Below are 13,078 nucleotides of genomic sequence, written 5' to 3'. Positions count from 1 at the left end.
CCAGACCATTTTAGTAAATAGTCCATCTCCCAGTGACTTGAAGTATCACTTTTGTCATTTACTAATTCCCATAATACATTGATCTAGTTTTTCTATTCCTACTCCCATATTACAATGTTTTAATTACTAGAACTTTGTCAGACATTTTGAATTCAGTTAAGACGGTGCCCTCCTCTTTTTTCTTCTTTTATAAAATTAGATATTCTTGCATATTTAAGGCATCATAGGAATATCAGTTCTGCAAGTTCCATTTTGCAGTTTTTATTGGTAATGTATTGATTTTTTAAAAAATTAATTTGGGAAAGAGTTGTCATCTTTATTATGTGGATAATGTTTGTAAGCATAGAGGGACGTGGGTGTTTCCAAAGCCAACTAGGGAAATAAGGGTGCCAGTACAGGAAGGTGCAAGACAAATGGGAGCCCAGTGAAGTTCCCAGTGGTTCAACTGACGGGCGTAGTCTTGGGATGTTGGGAGGGATAAAAGGAGGGCTGCAGGTCCCGGTGTTTTGTGAGCTGACTGCGCATCTGAAGATCTGGGTGGGACTCTGCTGTGTGCAAGCCAGCTTGTATATATCTAGCATACAGAGGAGCTCAATAAATGTTTGTTAAATCAATGCACAAAGGAGTGAATCAATTAAATTTTGGAGACATTATTGTATGCCAAACAACCTGCTAGCACTCTTCATAATAGTGCTAATCTTCATAATAACCCTTCCAGGCAGGTATTATGACCCCCCATTTGACAGGCCAGGAAAACTGAGGCTCAGAGAGGGGAAGTCCCTTGCCCATCTTCAAACCCAGGTCTTTATGATTCCAGAAATCATCGACAAAAGGGACCAATTCTCATTTCCATCCTTCCACTCATTCATCCATCTGTCAAGGATTTACTAAGCACCTACTGGGTAGCACAACAACCAAGTACAACAATCGCTCTAAATGACATAAGAGTAGGTGGAGAGCTTCTAGGAAGACCGCCTGGGCAGCTGGGCTTTAGGTACCTAAAGGGTGGGGTTTCTGGTGTGCACCTCCAGGCAATGTATTACAGCTGCCTAGGCCTCAAGGCTAGGGCTTCCCTGGTGGCTCAGTGGTCAAGAATCTGCCTGCCAATGTAGGAGGCTTCAGTTTGATCCCTGGAGAAGAAAGAATGGAAACCCACTCCAGTATTCTTGCCTGGAAAATCTCATGGACAGAGGAGCCTGGCGGGCTACAGTCCATAAGGTCGCAAAAGAATCGAACACGACTTACTGACAAAACAACAAGGCCTCAAGGCTATGGCTTTGGCTGAGGAGGCAACGCTAGATCACGGTTTAGGCAGCAAATATTACGAACATTGGCCTAGAGGGGGCGCGTTTCCGCAGGTAGAAGCATAGCCTGGAGACCCTCTTCGCGCCGACAGGCCATCAGTACGCAGGCGCAGAGGACCTAAGGCGCGTCTTAATATCTTGCGGAGGGATAATTTGCGAAGAGAAGGCGTGCCTCAATCAAATTACCTCTCATTGATTTGCCTCCGTCTCTGAGGGCGTGGCCCCTTCTCGGAACAAGGGCCTGCAGAACCTAGTTCTCTCGCTGTTTGGAGGCGTGGCTTAGGGTGGGTCCTTGAATCATCCCTCAATGATTGGTCGCCTCACCCGGAGGGCGTGGCCCGGCTAGCTGTCCGCGGTTCGGTCACTTCCTGTGGAGTTTCCCCAACCCGGGGAGGAGGGGGAAGAGTGTGAGGGGGAGGAGGGCGGTCGTCCGGGGTTAGGTTGAGGGGGTTGTTGGTCCGTTCTGGGCGGGGGATGACTCACGGCCCATCCCATCTCCCCGACGCCGTCCGCCCGCGCAGAGCTCGCTCCATGGCTTAGCGGAGGAGGCGGTGGCGAGCGGGGGAGGGGACTCTTAATTTGTTAGGGGGACCGGGCCGAGGCCCGACCGGCCTGGCAGGGCTCACCCGGGGCCGGGCGTCATGTCTCATGCGGCCGAGCCAGCTCGGGACGGCGTAGAGGCCAGCGCGGAGGGCCCTCGAGCCGTGTTCCTGTTGTTGGAGGAGCGCAGGCCGGCCGACTCAGCCCAGCTGCTCAGGTGCGGGGCCGCCTGGGACCGGTAGTGCTAACTGGGGTTTCTGGGGGCAGCGGGGGCCCAGGATTGTGATTGGAGGCTCTCGGCCTAGACTTGGAGGACGTCTGGGCGCCCGACTTGGGGGGGCACCTAAGGAATCTGGCGGTGGCCTGCTTGAACTGAAGCTTAAAGGAGTCATGCAAGTGCATTAAGGGAGGCCTGGTTCAGATTTGGGGGGCCTCTTGACTAGGTCTACAGGGGCTGATTCTGTTGTGTCCAGAAACTAGTCTAGGGTTGCTGAGCTTTGAGTACTGAGACTCTAGCTAGAGGCTGCATTTGGGGTCTTTGAGTCGGGTATGAGGGGACACTCTGAGGTGAAGCACTGATTTGAAAGGACTTTTTCCCTCTGGGAAGGGCTCCTGGAAGAGAGGTACTGTCTTGGGAGCTTGATGACTCCCAGTGGCTGGTTGCTGGAGGCTGTGTTTGAGGACAACATGACTCTGGAGGGATTTGGGGGTATCTCAAATATACTGCGTGGAACCATCCTTGTGAGTGTGTGAGTGAACAAGAAAAGCAACATTAGCCAAGACTTGATCAGAGTAATCCCCTCACCTGCCCACCCATCCAGCTTGGTAGTGGAAAAGCTGTCTTCCCAACACCCGTATAGGGACTCAAATGGGAGACAGTCAGACAGACAGCAATGGAGATGGTGCCACCTCTTATCTCAGAGAAGGCCTCAGACCTTATTTCGGAATCCAGAGGAGGGTCTTGTTCCTGCTGCTGCCTGCACTAGTCGCTCAGCCAGCCTTCTTCACCCCCTACACACACACAGACATTTTTTTTTTTTTAATCTCACCTTTCCAGACTGTCTCTCAGGCCCTGGAGACAATCTTGAATCTGACCCTAGAGCTGGAATGAGCACCAATTGCACCATCCTTGCCTAGGTGGATCTTCTCTGACATCTTAGCCTCACTTCCATCAGAGGGCCTGGAATCCCCAGTCCTCTCTGTGTATACCCTGCCTATCCCAGCCCCAGTGCCCACCTCTTCCAACTTCTGTGCAATGAATGTGTGAGCATGGGAGGGGGCTTTGCCTACTTTCTGCCTTGGGATTGTGCTGAGCTCAGCGACTCTCTGAGCTTCCTCTTCCCGGCTTCCTGGGTGGTTTTAGGGCCCCAACTGTGGGTGAGGAAAGGGAGGAAGACAGATTCTTGGGGAGGGGCAAGAATTCTTGTCAAGTGAAGTCAATGACAATTTCAGGATTCTAAATCTTTGACTAAATTCAAGGATGCATATCCATCTGTCTACATGTTACTGTCCCTCACACACTAGGGTCTTGCACCCAGCATGGAGGGTTGAGTAGGAACCTTTCCATATATCAATTAACCATCTTCTAATGTCTTTATAACAACTTAGAGCATCACAGTAGTGGCAGTAGTTGAAGGGGAGGGGTGTTCATGGCTTCTCATTTTATGTCAGCGGGTTTTGGTATTGGAGTTGCGTTTGTGTTTTGATTTATTCAAAAAACTGGAGAGGGCTGGGCAGGCTCCTCTGACCAGAAAAAAATGTTCATATAAAGCAGATCATCCGCCCAAATTCTCCCTCTTGTAAATCCAGATTATTGAACCGAGGGGAGCCTCTGTTATTCCCATCTTGTTTTTGGATGCCTACTCGCATCCCACAAACTCTGGCTGGGGCAGGGTTGGTGGGGAGGGGGCGGGGCACTTTTGCAAAGCGGCGGATCCTTCAGTAAGTGAATCAGCTACCCCAGTTCTCTTTGTGATGCATTCAGTTTGTGTTACAATGGACTGTTCTGCAGAGGGATGTCCCCACTTGGACCTACGCGGGCTCACCTTCTGCAGCTAGGAAAACAGCGGGGGCTGTGGGGGCTGGGTGAACTCTGAATGCGGAGTCAGGAATCCCTCAAAGTGAATTGTCACTCCTAAATTCTTCATTTCTATTTTCCTGAAACTCAGGTTGTACACTTAATTGTTAGATCGAGGAGCTGGGATCCAGGCTTATTATTTTGAATCTTAAGGAACTATGGGTAACACGGAGCAAAAGAGAGTGGGGAGGGAATAAGACCGAGGAATTCATGGTGATGGTTTCAGCAAAGTGGCGGAACGTGAGGGCTACATTCGGTTCTCCTCCCTCCTGGTGTGTGCTTCTGTTCTCTCTCTCTGTGTGTGAGTGTGTCTGTGTGTCTCTGTCTGCCTTAGGGGGATGATGTCTGCATACAATCACTGACCATTACCCCTGCCTTTTCCCCACCCTCAGCCTGAACTCTTTGCTTCCGGAGTCCGGGATTGTTGCAGACATCGAGTTAGAAAACGTCCTTGATCCTGACAGCTTCTACGAGCTCAAAAGCCAACCCCTATCGCTACGCTCAAGGTATGTCTCTTCCGACTTCCCCTCCCGATTCCTCAGGCACCGCCATCCCCTCTTGATGGGCAGAGGTCTCAGTGCCAGCCCAGCCCATTCTCTCGCCAACCTAAACTTTTCAGAGAGTAAAATTAAGGGCCAGAAAGAGCATGTAAAAAGCAGGAGGCCAAACTAAGATTCCAGTATCTCAGACAAAATCTCCTCTGCTTCCTCCCGCCCCACCTGCTCGTCCATTCATAGATAAAAATTTCAGCGTGCATGGAGTTCCCAGACCCGGGGCGTGGCGTGCTTAAGTCCAGCCCCCAAGTGGGTGGAGCCGTTCCAAAATCCCTGGTCGTCCTCCGCCTAACTCCACGAATTCACTCCCACCGCCCTTTAAGAACCCCTGCTGGTGTCTTCTTTCCCCCCAAGCTTGCGAAGTCGAAATGTGCTGAGTCATGGGCCTGGGCTTTAAGAGAGGGGAGGGGACCTGGAAGAGGGGCAGGAAGAGAGGATTGTGAAATCTCCTTTTCAAGACTGACTAGCTCCTGGGACCAGAGGCCTAAGCAGGGAAGAAGAAGGGTTTTCCGTTGCCCGGAAGCCTGATGCCCACCCCCAGGAGATCAGGGAGTATGTCCAGCCCGAAATAGAGCATAGGAGCCTTCTGTGCCACAGTCTTAATTCTGTTTCTTTCAGCTCTCATTTAAATTGCTCCCAGAGCTGAACAGTGGTATCTCAGCTCAATATATGAACAGGCCCCAGTCCTGGCTTCACCCTAAGGACTGAGGGCTAAAGTTGCCCCAGCAGACTGTGAGCCCTGAGTGTGGCGACTGGGTCTGGTTCCTGTATCTCCCCTCTATGCTGTGGCCTCTAGAGGCAGAGAACAGGCCAGGTTCTTCTGTCTGCTCCATCCCACTGTGACTCCTTAGGCTGGGAGCTGAGACTTTTAGCTTACCTGTGGCCCCGTATTTCCCATTCCACAGCCTCCCAATATCACTGCAGGCCACACCAGCCACCCCAGCTACACTCTCTGCATCATCTTCTGCAGGGGGCTCCAGGACCCCTGCCATGTCGTCGTCTTCTTCATCGCGGGTCTTGCTGCGGCAGCAGCTAATGCGGGCCCAGGCCCAGGAACAGGAGAGGCGTGAGCGTCGGGAACAGGCCGCAGCCTCTTCCTTCCCTAGTCCTGCACCTGCCTCTCCCGCCATCTCTGTGGTTGGCGTCTCTGCTGGGGGCCACACGCTGGGTCGTCCTCCCCCAGCTCAGGTGCCCAGGGAGGTGCTCAAGGTAAGGCCACATCCAGAGGCCCTGGGAGGGGCTCCTGGTGACTGAGGATTGGCCCTGGTGGCTTTGGTGTGAGGTCCTAGGGGCTCTAAAGGAAGGTCTCAGGTACTGGTAAAAGGGGGCTGTGCTAGTGTCCCACTGTGCTTTGGGTTTCCAAGGTGTTCCCGTGCAGTTGTGAGGGGTTCTTGGGGGCCATAGGATGTCTTGGTGGCCTGTGGAGGTGCACGAGTGCCCTGGAGTCTGTGAAGTGACTCAGTAGGAAGCACTTTGTGTCTGGTGATGCATTAGGAGTTCTTTGGCATTGGAGTGTCTTGGGAAGCCGTGTGTGTGGTTCCCAGGTTTGTTAAGTGGGGTCAGATACTTTGCAGACATGGGGAGTCTTGGGGACTGTGACAAGCTGCTCTAGAAGCTGAAGGAGTCTGCCAGCCTTGGGTAGATCTCGCGGGGCTGTGCAGGATCTCTGAGAGAGGGAGTTGGGTCCTAGGGGAGAGTTACCAGTGTTTGGGGGTTGGGGGAGGGTTCTCAGATTCTGGACCTGGCTTGCCATCCTGAGCCTAGAAACAGATGACTTCTGGGAGGCAAACTGGGGCTCAGAGTTGCTTTTTCTGAGCCCTGTTCTGCCTTGTTCCTTCCTACCCCGTCTCCCTTTCATTCCACAGGTGCAGACCCATCTGGAGAACCCAACACGCTATCACCTACAGCAGGCGCGCCGACAGCAGGTGAAACAGTACCTCTCCACCACACTTGGGCCCAAGCTGGCTTCCCAGGCCCTCACCCCACCACCAGGGGGTGCTAGTGCCCAGCCGCTCCCCACCCCCGAGGCTGCCCACGCTCCTGGTCCCACCAGCAGTGCTCCCAACAGCCCCATGGCGCTGCTCACCATCGGGTCTAGCTCAGAGAAGGAGGTGAGTGGCTGCAGACGACCCTCACAGGCTCCCCCCACCCCAGCTTCTTCTAATGCTCTTCCGTATTTCTTCTCCCAGATCGACGATGTCATCGATGAGATCATTAGCCTGGAGTCCAGTTACAACGATGAGATGCTCAGCTATCTGCCTGGAGGCAACACAGGGCTGCAGCTCCCCAGCACGGTGAGGCCCTGAGAGGGGAGGTTGGTCTAAAAATTTGTGTGTCTCTCTGTTCCTGAGGAATAGCTTATGTACACCCAAGCTGGCTATATATAAGAGATTCTCATGTTGAATTGTACTGAGATAGAGTGTGGGGACTGAATGATAAGAACAGGGCACATCAGTGCCCTGGGGCCACGTTGGACTGCATGAACAGGTTGACTTTGTAGATTTTGGTACATACACGGTGGGAACTTTATGGACATATTAGGGCATACCAAAGCACTCAAGCCTCACTGTGAGGAAAAAGAAGAGGAGTCTTGTAGCATTTTGAATGTATTAAGACATTCAGATCATGAGGACATACACAGACCATGAAGTGATTGGAACACGATATGCCAAACTTGATGTAGCCAGATTTGATGTACTTGGACCTTGAAGTAATTAGAATGTACCACATCTCTTACAGTGAACTGTGCCAAGAGGCTGGGTCCTTGTAAAGATTGGATAAAGCGTTCTAGAGTAAGAGATGTACCAGTGAACTATAACATTCTGGTTTTGAACATTCCAAGAGTCCCATAACTTGCTTTGGGACATAGCAAGTGGCTATAGCTTTACTTCTTTCCAGCTCATCAAGAGGATAGAAGCACATGTAAAAATGGTATCAATTTATCAGAATTTTTCATTATTGGACAACAGCTAAAGATTGGGATTTATATTAGACAGATCCAGTGGACTAGTGGGGGTTTCAAGAAATGAAAACTCATCAAGAGGTGGGACTGATCACTTATGGATTAGTTTCTTGCCCTAGGGTGTATTCAGGAGAGTTTGAAGGAGAAAACAAACTAGGTGATGTAAAAACAGTGCTTGTTGAGTGGTTGGAAAAGAAATCCTGAGAGATCAGAATGTGCAAGATGTTAGAGTCAGGACCTTGGTGATTGGCAGCTGGAGATTGTATGTAATGTGATGTAATGCAGTCACAGCAAAAGACTGGAGATCGGGCTGGGGAACTTTCCAGAAGGCCAGATTTGGGGTGGAATATTGCCATGACAATTTCCCAAGGTCTGAGAAGACTGGGTTGGAGTGTTCCAAGAATGCTGAATTGGAATGTCATGCTAGGAGGGGCTGAAATATTGCATTGGAGCTGATAAAGACCTGAGAAGGGTGGTTTTCTGGCACTTCTCTTCAAAGCCAGCCCTGGGGTTTGGGAGAGAGGTTTCATAAGTCTCCAGGGGATTGGAGGGGCTATGGGGTCAAAATGAACAGGCCAGGCAGGGTCCAGTCCCCCAGCAAAGCAGGGTAGGTCCCCTTGACCCTGTCCTCCCTGTGAGTCACCATATGAAATTCCCTTGACGGAGAAGGAAGGGTTCCCACATGGAGCCAGGCAATCCTTGTGTGAGGGGGCCCATCTTTGGGGGGTGTGTCCGGTCAGGAACTAGGTTTGGAGAAGAGGCTGAGCCTGGGGTCTGTTCCAACCATGATTTTTCTGCTCGCTCTGCCCGCAGCTGCCTGTGTCCGGGAATCTGCTTGATGTGTACAGTAATCAGGGCGTGGCCACGCCAGCCATCACTGTCAGTAACTCCTGTCCAGCTGAGCTGCCCAATATCAAACGGGAGATCTCTGGTAAGGAACAGGGTCTTGGCCCTGTGCCATCATCCTTTACCCCAGGGCAAGCCCCATTTCTACCAGGTCTGGAGGTCGTGGCTGGTTCTAGGGGAAGAGGGTTTAAACAGACAGTAACAGGAGCTGTTTGCCACCTTTGGCCATATGGCCTATGGTCCTGCTTTCAGTCCACTTCCTCTTCTCTTGGGTTTAACAAATGGCCTGTCACCATGGCTTCTTTAAAAATCGGAAAAAGGGTAGCACTTTGTAAATAGTCACTTCCCCTGCCTGCGCCCACCAAAGCCTACCACAGTGGCTACATGTGCTGCACTCTGTCGTCTGTCATCTTTTCCGGGCCCAGAAGCCCTGACCACCACCCCATCTCTTCCAGAGACGGAGGCCAAGGCCCTTTTGAAGGAACGGCAGAAGAAAGACAATCACAACCTGAGTGAGTGGGAGCATGTACCGCTGGCCACGTGCCATGCAGCCCTACTTCACTCTGCCCAGCCTTCCTTGAGGGGGTGGGACTCTCCCTGCAGCAGCCTCTTAACTCCCCAGTTTTTCTTCTTCCTTCCTCGGCCTATTGATGACTCCTCTTTCTTTCCCTCACCTTCCAAGTTGAACGTCGCAGGCGATTCAACATTAACGACAGGATCAAGGAGTTGGGCACCCTCATCCCCAAGTCCAGTGACCCGTGAGTCTGGGCCGGGAGCCCCAGGGCCAGTGGAAGGTGGGGCAGGGGCCCCACTCCCTGAAAGTCATTCCAGGGTGGGCCCGCCCTAAATGGGAACCACCCAGGCAGTCCTGCTCATTTGCCTCTTTCTCACCCAGCTTTCCTCACTCTGAGCAGGGTGGCAGCCCCTCACCACGTCCCAATCTAAAGTTTTAGGTGCATGACATTATGGTCCATGTTCCTAGTCCAACCCCCGCATGAGTTTTCTGCTTATTTAGTACTTCTTTTTATTTACTCAAGAAATATATTCAGCTGCTTCTGCTTTGTGCCAGGTACCATGCTAGGCCCTGAGGATACCAGAGGGCACAAAACACAAAAAAGTCCCCGACCTCATGGAACTGATGTTTTAGTGGGGGCAGACAGACAGCAAACAAGATAAATAAGTAAAATCTGGTGGTTATGATGAGTGTGGTGGAGAGGAATGAAGAATGGAAGGAAGAAGGGGGGATGCTGGGGAAGGTCACAGTTTGGGGTGAGGAGGGTGGGGACAGGGCAGGCCTCAGCTGATGAGGAAACATTTGAATAAAGAGCCTGAGTAGGTGAGGCTGGAGCCATCTGGATGTCTAGGGAAAGAGAGAGCTCAAGGTGGAAGGCAGAACTGAGCTGGAGGCCCTGGTGTGGAAATGATTTTCCATGTTCTAGGAGCATTGAGAAGCCAATGTGGCTGCAGTGGGGGGTCAATAAGAGGAGCGGTAAGGGATCAGGTCAGGGAGTCTCCTGGCTTCAGAGTGTGATGGGGCATCATTGGAAGGTTCTAGGCAGGTGGTTTTCATCTGAGCATTCCATACCCTTGATGGGCCTGCACTTAAAGTTCCAAGCATGTGGCTGGGTGCTCCATCTACCTGGTGCAGTGTCCCCTTCAGTTCCCAAGAGACTCTATACGCAGCATTCCCTTCTTTCCTCACCCTTGGTCCCCACAGGGAGATGCGCTGGAACAAGGGCACCATCCTAAAAGCCTCCGTGGATTACATCCGCAAGTTGCAGAAGGAGCAACAGCGCTCCAAAGACCTGGAGAGCCGGCAGCGATCCCTGGAGCAAGCCAACCGCAGTCTGCAGCTCCGAATCCAGGTCTGGAAGGAGGAGGCAGTATTAGAGGTGGGAGTGAGGGGCTTCCTGAGGCAGAAGCAGAGGGAGAAGAGGCCAGGATTTCCCCTCTGGGCATATTTGGGGGATCCCCGGGCTTCCTGACTCACATGTTGATGATGATGACGATCATAAGCAGTGATCATAACATGCTAGCACTAAGTTGCTTCAGTCATGTCTGACTCTGTGACTCCATGGACTGTAGCTCTCCAGGCTCCTCTGTCCATGGGATTCTCCAGGCAAGAATACTGGAGTGGGTTGCCATGCCCTCCTCCAGGGGATCTTCCCCACCCAGGGATCGAACCCAAGTCTCTTATGTCTCCTGCATTAGCCAGGTGGGTTCTTTACCACTAGCACCACCTGGGAAGATCGGTCATAACATTAACAAGAATAATAATGAATATTGGCTAACAGACATGGTGTTCATCTTGTGCCATGAACAAGAGCCTTCTTTCCATTTACTAAGTTAATCCTCACAACAATCCTGTGAGACAGGGACCATTATTATACCCATTTTATGGATTGGGACTCTGAGGCTCAAAGACAGATGGTAAGCAACTTGCCTAAATTTATGCAACTAGTGAGTGGCAGATGCTGAATTTGAACCTAGGCAGCTTACCCTTTTAACTTTTAAATCCCCTGCCTCTGAAGGACCTCTGAACCCCATCTTGTGCCACACACCCCCCACCTATGTTTTGCAGGAGCTGGAGCTGCAGGCCCAGATCCATGGCCTGCCGGTGCCTCCCACCCCAGGGCTGCTCTCGCTGGCTGCAACTTCAGCCTCTGACAGTCTCAAGCCAGAGCAGCTGGATGTTGAAGAGGAGGGCAGGCCAGGCACAGCGATTTTTCATGCAGCGGGGGGCCTTGCCCAAAATGCTCCCCATCAGCAGCCCCCACCACCACCCTCGGATGCACTTCTGGACCTGCACTTTCCCAGCGACCACCTGGGGGATCTGGGGGACCCCTTCCACCTGGGGCTGGAGGACATTCTGATGGAGGAGGAGGAGGGGGTGGTGGGGGGACTGTCAGGGGGCACCCTGTCCCCACTCCGGGCTGCCTCTGATCCCCTGCTTTCTTCAGTATCCCCTGCAGTCTCCAAGGCCAGCAGTCGCCGCAGCAGCTTCAGCATGGAAGAGGAGTCCTGATCACACCTCACCCCTCCCCTGGGACTTCCCCACCCAGGAAGGGAGGACCTGTTAGGATGAGGCCCCACCTTTTCCCCCACCTTTCCATGAGACTGCCCTGTCCAGGTGTACCCCGGGGAAAAGGAGACTTGATGAGGCCCCACCTCTTCCCCACAGGACTGGCCAGTGCAGGTGTTCAGGCATGGAGAAGGTAGGGATATCAGGGCCTGTCTCCTGCAGATCACAGCCTGACCTTGTCCCGTGAGACTCGCCCTTGCCCAGATGAGGGAAAGAGATGGGATGAGGTTGGCCCCTGGCCTCTAGGGACTGTCCTAGCGGATTTCCTATGATAAAGAGGTACCCGGATAATGCTCCATCCCCTCTCTTGGGACCATCAGTCTAGTCCATCCTGGGAAGGAAGAGGAGTCAAAATGATGGTGGTCCCAGCCTAGATGTTTAAGCCCTGTCCCTTCCCCTGTGAATCCTGCCCTGCCCAGGCAAGGAACAGAAGTGAGGATGAGAGCCAGCCCCTTCACCTGGGAACTCAGTCCTGGCCTTGTAACAATGGAGGACTCAGGTCCTGCCCCTTCCCTATAGAACAACTCAGCACAGGTATTTCAGGTGTGGAGGAGTCAGTAAGATCAGGCAGCTTTGTAGAGACCACAGTCTTTGTCTCTTAGCAATATCCCATCCAGCATTCCATACTGCAGGGAGGGGTGGTACTTAAGCTCCCCCCAAACCCCGATATCCCCCCAACCTTAACCTGGGACCAATTTGACCTAACCTAGGAGGGCTTTAAGTTGACCTTGCCCTTGAAGAAGGGGGCAGATCTTGAAATCTTGTGGGTTGACATTCCAGACCTAGATCAGGAGTGAGTGAGAGTTAGACCCCGCACCCTTAGGCAGAGTGTTGCTTCCTTTCGGGGGTAGACTGGAGAGGTGATGGAGATTAGGGAGTACTTGGTGCAGTTTTACACAACCAGCACCACAGTACTCTCTTTTTTCAACATGTAGAGGAACAGGATGAAGGAAGGGGCCTTTCCAGGGGGTTCCCCAGTCTGGCAACAAGTGGAAGCCTATCCCACCAAGACAGAGGCATAGGGGGAGGATTGCAAAAGCATACATACCCACTCTTTTTGTTTACCTGATTTTTTAATTGACTCCCCTCCCCACTCAGAAGCTAAGTCACCCCCAACCTCTGGCCTCCACCCAGTTCTCCATTTGGAGAAATCCTCCCCATTTCAGAGTTATCAAGAGACACTCCCTCCTCATCCCCATCTCTCCTACACATACACCCAAGGTTTTCAGCTTTGAATTGTTGGGGCCATGCCCCAAGGAATGTTTTCTGAGGGTTCTGTAGGTTTGTGATTAAAATAATAAATGCTAGGCGTGTTTGATGCGCTTTTAACTTTGGCAAAGAGTCTCCTGTCCTTGATTTTGTCTGTGCAGTTAGCCTGGCTCATGAAGGCCAGGAGAGAGAAAGGTTCTTGGAAGAAACAGATTTGAGAGGATGAATAAAACAATTTAGGTAGAGGGGCTGGAGGAAAACAATGTACAAGCAAAATTAGTCTTCAACTATCTGCTGGGCAGTCAGTTGCAAGTGTTGTACCCAATTTATTATTCTAAGGAATATTCATCAAGAGAGTACTGGTTCCTATTCCTATTTCATGTCTTAAGAAACACAGATTAAGAGTTTAAGAACTATCTGAAGGTACACAACTGGTAAATGGATGAAGAGCTTAATGGTAAAGTTAGGTGAGGGCTCTGGTTTGAAAAATGTCACTGAGGACAG

The 13,078-nt window shown here is 51.8% G+C and overlaps 1 protein-coding gene across 5 annotated transcripts; it reads left to right on the top strand.

Moving 5' to 3' along the window:
* Positions 1–1,738: 1,738 nt before the first annotated feature.
* On the top strand, positions 1,739–12,704 carry TFE3 (transcription factor binding to IGHM enhancer 3). Of its 5 annotated transcripts, none has more exons than XM_065915707.1 (10): positions 1,739–2,061; positions 4,314–4,427; positions 5,381–5,684; positions 6,341–6,400; positions 6,665–6,769; positions 8,251–8,368; positions 8,739–8,795; positions 8,966–9,041; positions 10,001–10,148; positions 10,865–12,704. In XM_065915707.1, exons 1-10 carry the CDS (start codon positions 1,946–1,948, stop codon positions 11,306–11,308), a joined length of 1,542 nt encoding a protein of 513 aa, XP_065771779.1. In that variant the 5' UTR covers positions 1,739–1,945; the 3' UTR covers positions 11,309–12,704. The 5 variants fall into 5 exon arrangements, with proteins under 5 accessions (XP_065771779.1, XP_065771777.1, XP_065771776.1 ...); XM_065915705.1 differs by having other exon boundaries at positions 6,341–6,586; XM_065915704.1 differs by having other exon boundaries at positions 6,341–6,769.
* Positions 12,705–13,078: the final 374 nt, after the last annotated feature.

The sequence above is a fragment of the Muntiacus reevesi genome, chromosome X (assembly GCF_963930625.1).
Source record: "Muntiacus reevesi chromosome X, mMunRee1.1, whole genome shotgun sequence".
NCBI classification, from domain to species: domain Eukaryota; kingdom Metazoa; phylum Chordata; class Mammalia; order Artiodactyla; family Cervidae; genus Muntiacus; species Muntiacus reevesi.
Note: the sequence above shows the minus strand (reverse complement) of the source record. Positions and strands in the feature narration are given on the sequence as shown.

Bases quoted from the DNA above. Each gene is read 5' to 3' on its own strand.
- TFE3 (XM_065915704.1), top strand. From the start codon at position 1,946: ATGTCTCATGCGGCCGAGCCAGCTCGGGACGGCGTAGAGGCCAGCGCG. The intron at 5,685-6,340 runs GTAAGGCCACAT...TTCATTCCACAG, and splicing joins TGCCCAGGGAGGTGCTCAAG to GTGCAGACCCATCTGGAGAA. The intron at 10,149-10,864 runs GTCTGGAAGGAG...TATGTTTTGCAG, and splicing joins GTCTGCAGCTCCGAATCCAG to GAGCTGGAGCTGCAGGCCCA.